Source organism: Hydractinia symbiolongicarpus, chromosome 4 (assembly GCF_029227915.1).
Source record: "Hydractinia symbiolongicarpus strain clone_291-10 chromosome 4, HSymV2.1, whole genome shotgun sequence".
Lineage (NCBI taxonomy): Eukaryota > Metazoa > Cnidaria > Hydrozoa > Anthoathecata > Hydractiniidae > Hydractinia > Hydractinia symbiolongicarpus.
In genome coordinates, this window is record NC_079878.1 from 26,261,678 (window position 1) to 26,271,970 (window position 10,293).

The window sequence follows — 10,293 nt, forward strand, 5'->3', positions numbered from 1 at the left end:
ATTGAAATTTATTTACTAATTTTTATCATTGTATTTTATAATTCGTTATCACTGCATTAATTTTTTTATAGATATGAAGGTTTACATACTGTTAGCATTATTTGCTACCATCGCACTTGCTTTTGCTGAAGACGATGCAAGCAAAAGTGAAGAAACTCGAGATCCAACTTATTTTTAGTTTCTACAAAATACTCATTCATTTAAAACTTCCCATCCATAAATACTTCTGATGCTTTCAGATAACAATGAGTAAAAATTTAACCAAATATCGTTGCCACAATTTCTACACAAACATATATCCATTTGGTACAACGAAGACCATTTATCAATGCTACTTTCTGTCTTCCAGGTTGAGCCTACCCAAGTTACAATTCAAACACACATCACTGCTATCATGGAAAAATTTACCTGAAGACGTACTATCGTTATTGTGGAAAATATCTTTATGACATCCGAACACATTTCTGCTTCAAAGGAAAATCTCATCCATCAAGCCTCTACAGAGCATGCGGAAACAACCTTTGCAAGAGAAAAAAGCAATTTTGCTTCAAAGGAAAATGTTACCTTAGATCTTCCTTTTCCATCTGTGGTTGGAACGTCTGTCACAAAAGATCCGAATTATGTTTCAAAGGAAAGTGCTACCTTAGAAAATACTATGCTATCTGTGGATACAATGTTTGCAACAAAGACAAATGTTTCTTTTTCCGCAACAAGTGTTATCTCAGAACCAAGTATTTCATCTGCGCTAATCAACGTGTATGCAAATTTCACACCGACTTCTGCTTAAAGGGAATCTACTACAACCAAAGATGGTACAAGATTTGTGGACATCATGTATGCAGCCTTCACTCCCAATTCTGCTTCAAGGGAAAATACTACCAAACTAGCAAATATTTTATTTGCCACAATCAACGCGTATGCAGCCGACACACACTGATTTATGCTTCAAGGGACAATGCTACAACACGAGATTGTACAGAATCTGCGGGCACAATATTTGCAACTTATACTCTCAATTTTGGAAATCCAAGTACTTCGTTTGTGGAAACCAACTCGTATGCGATCGATACACTCAGTTTTGTCACAAATACAACTGCTACACATGCTGTTTGTGGAAAACGAATCTATGTCCAGAAGTACTACTGGTGTCATGGAGGATTACTTTACAAGAAAGCACTCTATGATTACTGTGGAAAAGCCATCTACCACAAAACCCAATACCTATGCCACTGGGGAAAAGCTGTTCCAAACAAGCCATATTAAGAACTGTTTGATATTTTTTGTGTAAAGGTGTTTGTATAAATGTATATAAAATAGAACATTAAATACTAATTCTATATATTTTTTGGCTCTTTTTGTAGCAACATAAAAAATTAGCAACAATTGTGAAACAGCTGTACTACACTTATACAACAATTGTTGTTATCATTGAAATGTAACTACATTGTGTGCATCAATTCCTCAACCACTGATGCATAATTATTACTGACTTTAATAGAAATCAGCTTAACGTGTAGGGTGCAAGTATTTAAAAGGACGGAATAAAAGGAATGCTGCAGAGATTTACAAACAAGCGTTTTAGTCATTGTTTTTATATTTAAATTTGTCTAAATATTCTTTGTTCTATTCATTAAGAACTTTCATTGATTAGAAGCGGATACTCTACAAAGCAGCATTTTGTCAAGGAAATATGGCTCCCTATGTCAGTAAAATATGAATTTATTAATATTTTTATGTAGCCATATTTTGTATGTACAATACAATACTGGTCTGTCAAATTCAACAATGATTTCATAGTCGTTCGGAAACAAATGGAGGAAAGGGTGATTGACACAAATACAAAACATGCTTTGCTGATAAAGCATTCAAAATGGAGATCAAGAATGAATCAGCTTTTTTTTAACTTTTGAAAGCATTTCTCGTTTTAAGATAAAGGGATATGTAAGTAAAGTTACAAATAAAACAATTAAGTTACAATGTTTCAATTATAAATGAGAATAATACACAAGCGTCAACTAGCTAGCTATCATCCAATACAAAAAATATGAATAAGAAGAATCTTCCCTTGTCCTAGCAGCTGGGCTTGTGATGATTGTTGTCACGTGATCTATTAAATACAAATCTAAACATATTCAAGGGAACACTGATACGTTTTCTGAGATTCCTAACCAGATTTTTGTCCGAGCGACTATGATGATTTGTAAAATATAGTCGTTAGCCCGTGGAAAAATCCACGGGTTCGCCCGTCTTTGTTATACCGCATATTGCGTACGTCTCACTACTTGCACAGCTAAGCTACCATTTTGTGTGACAGACAGACGGATGGACAGACGTATACGGGTATTATAATATAGACTAGTCGTTGCCCGTGGAAAAATCCACGGGTTCGCCCGTCATTTATATTTACCCGTCGCAACAAAGTGGATAAAAAGATATCGCATTTGATATTGGTGTTTCCGTAACATCATTTTCTAACTTAGCGGGGGGTCCGCGCAGAGACAGACAGACGACGGCTATTATTATAGAGATTCATTTCTTTTCCACTTCCAGAATGTCTTCCAGAAACACACCTTATATTTAATGCATCAGGCAATTGACTCAATGTATAGTTAGTTCTTTAAAGAAATTTTGTAACTTATCGTCTCCACAGAAGTACATTCTCTCGGAATGATTTCTTGCATATTTTTATTATCACCAAGTACATTTTGGCTTCTAGATAAGATACAACTAAAAATCAAAAGCGTTGACTTGCACCCCTTACTTTTACAACCTACCCACCAGACAGAACCAGGTGCAGAATACTCACAACACACCAGAAGGTCATAACTACCTTCCATATTAGTAATTGCGAATTTTTTTGAAGTTTTCTTTTCTCAGGTTTTTGTTTGCACCAGAAGAATATTTTTACATATATACATAATAAGAATATTTATATGTAACCGATACATTGTTTCATTTGCTATCTCTTAAGTCAATCAGTCCTTCGCTAATATTAATGCGCGTAAAGAATCTCATTATAACCATCCTTAAAAATTAATGCATGTAAAATGGAGCTTTTTTAGAGATGCAATGTTCTTAGTAGTCACAAGGGAAGCAAATTTTTTTTCGTTGAATTACATCACAAAACCATCACTTTTTATGATAGAGATCCATTAAAAATCAGGCGCAGTTTACACATTGGCGAAGGCGACGCTTTCCTAGGGAGAAATTTAGTCCATTGCACATTCTTGAATTTTTACAATAGACCTTTCCAGGAATTTCCTAATTATGCAAAACTCAATTAAAGAGGTTAATACTAAAAATAATGTTTTCTGGCTCCAAATAAAAAAGGTGAGCTATATTAGCCAGCTCTCGTTGCTAAATGGTTAGCTAGCCGACTAGTTACTAAGGAGCCACAACATTTTTGATTATGATTAGCCAAATTAGGTAAGCTCTTGGATAGTAGAAACACCATTTAGCACATAAAATTCAAGGGTCTTATTCGCCTCTGAAGCATTCACGAAATATATATTTTTCAACCTTTAGAACTAACCCATTTAAACTTTTAAAACATTTTCTTAAAGTTGTAAATGAATTGTTAACCAATTACTGTTTTGCTCGAAAATATTTTGTAAAACAGGTCTAAGACACCAGAGAGGACACCCAAGTTAACACGTATAGCAATTCTCCTGGCAATTCAAGCACACTTAACAAATCCCCAGTATAGTTTTTGGCCTACATTGAAATTCACGTAAAAATTGCGACTTTCCCAATAATTTTCGCGGGATTCAAGTGTCGCGAATTTGAAAAAAAACCCTGGAAAAACATAATTCCGCCACAATTAATTCCCTTAAGAAAAGCATGAAATTGATTCACTTCTACACTAAACATTTATTATAATTTCTTTCATTCACTTTAGATTTTGTTTAGTTTAGTTCATTATAAGTTATATACAACTTTGTTTTCTTTCTAAGTATTTTTTTTCCTAGTAATATTTCCTCCAGTTCCTTTCCCTTTTATTAAATAATTCATTTTTTTAACGATTTTCAGTAATTTTTGTTTTGATATTTGTTAACATTGCTTTTGATGTGGAGATTAGGTATCCAGCACAATCACTTGTCGTCCTCTGATGTTACTTGTATAACCCTAAAGATTTGGTCTCACTTGTTATTTTACGAGAACGAAAGTAATCAAATTTCAAACTTCCGATGAAGTTAATAAAAAGTGTTAAAAAAAACAAAAATTTATTTCTGCCATTTTGTTCTTTCCATTACGTGTGATAAGTGTGCTTAGTATGACTCAATTTAGATAAGTTTAGACAATTTAGACAATGTTACAGTCTTTCTATAATTTTACACCATGTAGCCATTGCAGTGTATTGTGTTGTCACGTTGCTAATAGTTTGTACCACTTAATACTCATTAAGGATGATATTAAAATTTTGTTGATAACAGTAAATAATCCTGTACAGATGGAGTAGCATCTGTTTTTCCATCCTTTGTTTTTGTTACACAGATGATGCATTAATGAAGTAAAAAGCTAAATCTTATATAATAATATGGAGAGTGTGTCTGTGTGTCTGTAACAGGCAAAGTGGATGTCTTTATTTTCCTTTGATGTTGCCGAAATATGCATGCCTAATAGGTTAAATTTTCTGACGTTACGGCGCGACATCAATACTACTTTAACGTCAATATCTTATATTAACTTAATGAATCCATTGCAATTCACCTAAAACTTTGAGGCCAAATAAATTGGAAACGAGGTGGTGACGTCAATGATTTTTCACCGCGTGGGTAACTAGGGATCACCTGGGACCAATTTGGGTGAGTTTCCCAAACCTGGGTCTCCCAATCCGTTTCGGAATAAACGGGTTGATGACGTCGTTGAAAACCTTCAAACCCTAATATCTCTGCAACCGTTTGTCAAAAGTAAATGATCCTATACATTTTTTGATGAGTGTTTCAAGATCTATGCGATCAACAGGTATACAAATTTCTAATAAAAAATTTTGGACATTGACGGGACATTGACATGACCAAAATTTTTAAATCATATTCTTAGGCGTTCATCGATAGCATATGATCCTATACATTTTGTTGATCAGCAGTATAAGCTTTACACAATAGAGGCAATGTAAAAACAAGGTTCTAATTTAATTTTTTTGTGGATGGATTGTCGTGGTCGTGGATTTTTTCACGGGCTCCATCGATCTATATAATAATACGCTAAGTGTGTCCGTCTGTCTGTGACAGGCAAAGTTGATATCGTCATTTTCCTTTGATGTTGTCGAAATTCTCTCTGAAGTCGCCGAAAGAATTATGTCCTTTTTGCTAGCGGGTTTACTTTGTTTACATCACGTGATCAAAATGGAGCAACTTGATTTGCTGAAATAAATTTAACGGCTTTCTTTACAAAAATGGTGTCCCTCGACACCGAAAAAAACAACAACAATAGAACGGTCCCTTCGTCTTAAAAAAGTGCAAAGAGTAATTAAGAGAAAGAAGAGTCCAAGAAGTGAAGTAAGAAGTGGTAGCTAGAGCTAGAAGTAAAGTAGTAAAGTTAGAAGTAGAAAATAAAGGCTAGAGTTTGAAGAGGATTTAAAATCAATAATAGTAAGAACAGCAGACTCGCATTTTCCAAGAAAAGCCTCAAATTCTTAAGGTTTTATATTTTACCGCTTTTTTTGAAAAAAATCCTAGCAACGCCACCATATTTGTTTATGTTTTTGTTGCATAATTAATGTATCCCCTGGCGCGTAACTAATGTGTTTATCCTAGAATTCAAAATGTTACATAAGGCTGTTAGCTGACTAACAAAGGGAAAACTTTGGTTTGTTAAAATATCTCTATGGTTGAACTTACTGCTCACTGTAATGTTATTATTTTCACATAACTATTGTTTCTCTTTATATGTGTTTTACTAAGCATAAATAGCTAGCTTTAGTTTTAGCTAAGTGCTCCCAGTTTAAGTATATTTAACTGGGAGTCCTAGCTACTGTGTTAGCTAGCTAATGTTGGCCTCCAATGCCTGCTCTCCCCATCCCATCATGGCTAGCTCTGTTATTCCTCTTTTTTAATTATATATAGCTAGCTACGTTAGTTTCCTAACTTCTTTTCTTTTATGAGCACGACTTATGATGTAACAAGTTAGCTAGCTACCTTACAAAATCTTTAAAGACATGAACTTTTGCAGACGTATTTTATATTTCTTTTCGCATTTCCTGTAAACTTTACAAAGGGACCACGTGCAATATGACAAATGGAATCATTTTTTTTCAGAATTTAAAGCTTTTGTCTTAAGTTATTTTTTATTGTTTTGTTTCTGACATCCTGTTTAACTTTCGTCAGCCTACATGTGAAATGCCAGGTTATTTTTACAGGGAGTTGTAGACATTTGATTGGAAATTTACATGGGTTTCTGACTTCATTGTAATTTATGAGAGGATGAGAGGTTGTTTGTGTTTTTGTTGCAAAACGCTGTTTTTTAAAATTTTGTGTAAACTGTTGTGGGAAAAAGACCACATGCAATATAATGAAAGAACAAATTTTTATGGAATTGGACTCCACTAAAGGCTGTTGTGTAAGCTAATAGCTTTTTAATACTTCGTATTAAACTTTTGTGAGGGAGAACTAAACTGCATGTGATTTCATTTTTGCTGGAAGAAAGTTCCATGGTCTCACGTTTTTGTTAAGAATTTTGTGTTTGGTGATGATAAAAAAATTACTAATTGTTCCGACAAAAACTTTTTTGTTTTTTATATTTTACTAGTCTATATAATAATACAGAGACTGTGTCTGTTTGTAACAGGCAAAGTGGATATGCCTATTTTTCCTTTGATGTAGCCGAAAAAGTTATGTCTCAAATGTTAAAATTTCTGACGTTACGGCGCGACGTCAATAACACTACTTTAACGTCAATATCTTATACTAAATTAATGAAGCCATTACAGTGCACCTAAAACTTTGAGGCCAAATTACTTGGATACGAGGTGGTGACGTCAATGATTTTTCACCGCATGGGTAACTAGGGACCACTTGGGAGCAATTTGGGTAAGTTTCCTAAACCTAGGTCCCCGAATCCGTTTCGAATTGGACGGGTTGATGACGTCATTGAAAAACCTTTAAACCCTAATATCTCTGCTACCGTTTGTCAAAAGTACATGATCCTATACATTTTCTTGATGACCGTTTCAAGATCTATACGATGAAGGTAACAGGAATATAAATTTTTTTAAACCCTTATATGTCCTTAGTCGTTCGTAGAAAAGATATGATCCTATACATTATTTTGATCAGCGTTTCAACCTCTACACGTTACAGGCAACGAATTAACTAAATTTCTCCAAATTTTTTTTTTGGATTTGCAATGCTGACGTCTTAAACAACTAACTTTTTTAATGTCTTATTGCCTAAGTGGATTTTTCCCTGGGTCTTTATCGACTAGTTTGTTAATAAAGCGTGCTTTTTAACATTTTTAACTGCCTTTAAGTAAATGTCAAAGGTTAATAAAGCTGAATTCAGGCTTACTCTTTTAAAAAGAAATATCTACCTTCAAGTATTTATATTAGGGGGGGGGGATTAATTTTAACGATTTTTTTTTTTAGATTTGGTAGACTCTGCCCTGATAATATGTAGATGCATTCGGCGTAATAAATAATATACATCTTTTGGTAAAAAGAGCCGTCTTCGCAAAAAATGAGTTCCTGCAAAACTATAATGACAATTGACCACCTTAAAGTGTTGCAACTTTTTGTCAGCAAGCAAACATGCAAAAGATGAGGGAAAAAAGAAGTTAGTATCTTTCTTGATAGTCAAGAGTTTTTGTTGCCCACATTATATCATCCAGACAACCGGACGTTGTCGGCGAAAAAAAAGTCGGTAAAGTAAAAAATTTAAGAATGTCTATTATCTGCAGAAGCAAAATCACTATTTTTCATAAAAAAATAATTCGATAAATACGCATGTGCAATTTTCTTTTCTATGCGAGGGTAATAGAGTAAGGCAATAATTTGGTTAAAATAGCATAAAAACCTTTCAGCGGTAAAAATGATGCGTGATAAACTAAATTGAGCCCACATCAGTTAAATGATTCAATCTAAACACATTTTTTTGCTCTTTCCGCGCCTCATTTACTTCATCATAGCTTTCGCAGTAATCTTCTTTATATACACATATGATGCAAACAATTATAAAAGCTGCTCTCATTGCAGAAAAGACGTGACAGTTGAACCATGCAATGAATTACATGAAAGGAGAATAGAATTTAATAGCTCGTTAAGGAAATGAAACAGCACTGATGCACGTGGTGGACAGCGCCAGCAGCTAGATGTATAACATGCTCTATTTAAACGATTTAATTAAAAACGCATTTCTGTCAAGCTGAACGTGAAATTACTTTGTAAAAATAATATGAATAGGACACCCTACCACAAGAAAAACTGAGGGGGAAATTAATATCATATCCTGGCTTGAAAATTAAGTAAAATTATTTTCAAATTACCATCTCATTGATTATGTTGCCTTTTTCTTAAATATGTATGGCATGTGTTCAAAATGTCCGATCACCTATTTAGGATTTCTCAACGTAAAAGCCGTTTCTAGATTGTCATTCAATGCTATATCGGCGTGACTGACAGCCAGTACCGAATCCATAGATCGAAACAGCACAATTGAAGTGCTAAATTGACAGAAGGAGGCTACAGCCTGCATAATATAATAAAAAAGGAGAAAAAGTTTCCAAGATATCCAAGAAGTATACGATGGAGTCAGCGGATTGTCTGAAATAATTGATATCGACTCACGTAAATTATACAGTTAGCTCCCGGTTACTTGAACACTGGATAACTCGAACTACCATTTTCTTGGGTTCCTTGAATTTTAGTTAAATTACGGTTAACTCAAACCTTGACTAACTCGAATATTCCTTAATTCGACCGATTTTTTGTCCCTCACCCCTGAATCTAATTTTTTCAATAACTCGAACTTTTTACTCGAGAAAAAAATATCAAAGACTAAATAAATGTCAGATTTCCTTTTTAGTTTTTGTTAATTACTGATGTAATATAGACAGATGGTGTTGTCTGTCAAAGAAAACTCAATTTACAATAGACTTGTATGCCTTTTTTTATCCTCAAGATTGCACCATTTCCCGGTAACTGTTGCCCCAGCTCTTGAAAAAATCGCTTTAACTCAAACTATAATGTTATTTTCGACTTACTTCGACTCAACGGGAGCTTCGTTTGAATCGAACATTTTGTAAAGTCGAACTATCTTCCTTAGTCCCTGGGAGGTTACCAGGAGTTAAATGTATTTTTTAACCTATCTTTAACTCGCTATTACATTCAACCATAAATTTAAATTTTCGGATTCACCTTAATTAATTTAAATAATTTTGTTGAAAAACATAAAATTTCCTTTTAACTGTGGAATTAGCAAATGCAGATTTCGAAAACACGTCCTTTTTTTTAACGATTAATTTTCCATTCACTTTTAACGATGTCTTGACGAAATATTGTTATGTCCTTGCACATGCAAGCGTTTAATGAAAGTGTGGAAAATGGTAGAATTAATGTCTTGGGTTATAAAAAAGCTTTATCATTTTACCTATACATTCTGTGGTTTTAAGGAGATGAGTTTGCACTTGCCTTAGATTGGACTTCATTGGACTTCAACTGAGTGTGACTTCTTTAACTTTTCAGCTTAACGTTGATTCTGTCAACAATTTAGAAAAACACATAAATTTCAACCAAACAAGATAGAGTAGTGAGGTAATCCGGGATAAAATCCATAAAACGTTTGCATAAATTAATCTTTCCCTTACTTTAATCCCATCTCTAGTTTCCCAATAACTCTATTAAAATACCAGTGTGCTATACCGGTACTAAAATACTGTTGTGATATCCCAATTAATGCCAAAATATCATAATTTTTTTCCACCATTCTATCACATTTTGTCCACCATTGTAGTTGTGAACAAAAAAGTCAGATAAAAAAGCTAAATAATCTCACTGTTATTACCACATAGCAATGTTGCTATTACAAAATTACTATTTCAGTAATGTAATTTTCAATGCAACAATGTAGTTACATAACATTTTAGTAGTATTCTCAGCAAATACAACATGTCTTCTAACTGGCTTATTAATATTCTTCTGGACTGACACACTTCTCCACCCACTCTCGTGTTACCACAAGGAGCAATTAGTACAGCTGAGTAGCATTTGTTTTGCTCAATCTTCACGAGGCTCTAAGCACTGCGGCCACATTACTGTTAATATTGCAAGAATATCCATGCTGTTAATGGTTTTAAAAC

At 33.8% G+C, this 10,293-nt stretch overlaps 1 protein-coding gene across 1 annotated transcript; it reads left to right on the forward strand.

Annotated features, from left to right (window-relative positions):
* Positions 1-245: 245 nt before the first annotated feature.
* Positions 246-2,103, forward strand: LOC130642391 (uncharacterized). Its single transcript, XM_057449477.1, has 2 exons — positions 246-306; positions 356-2,103. The coding sequence occupies exons 1-2, from the start codon at positions 246-248 to the stop codon at positions 1,261-1,263; spliced, it is 969 nt and encodes a 322-aa protein (XP_057305460.1). The 3' UTR covers positions 1,264-2,103.
* Positions 2,104-10,293: the final 8,190 nt, after the last annotated feature.

Coding starts and splice junctions, on each gene's coding strand:
- LOC130642391 (XM_057449477.1), top strand. CDS start 246: ATGAGTAAAAATTTAACCAAATATCGTTGCCACAATTTCTACACAAAC. Junction 307..355: donor CACAAACATATATCCATTTG/GTACAACGAAGA, acceptor TTCCAGGTTGAG/CCTACCCAAGTTACAATTCA.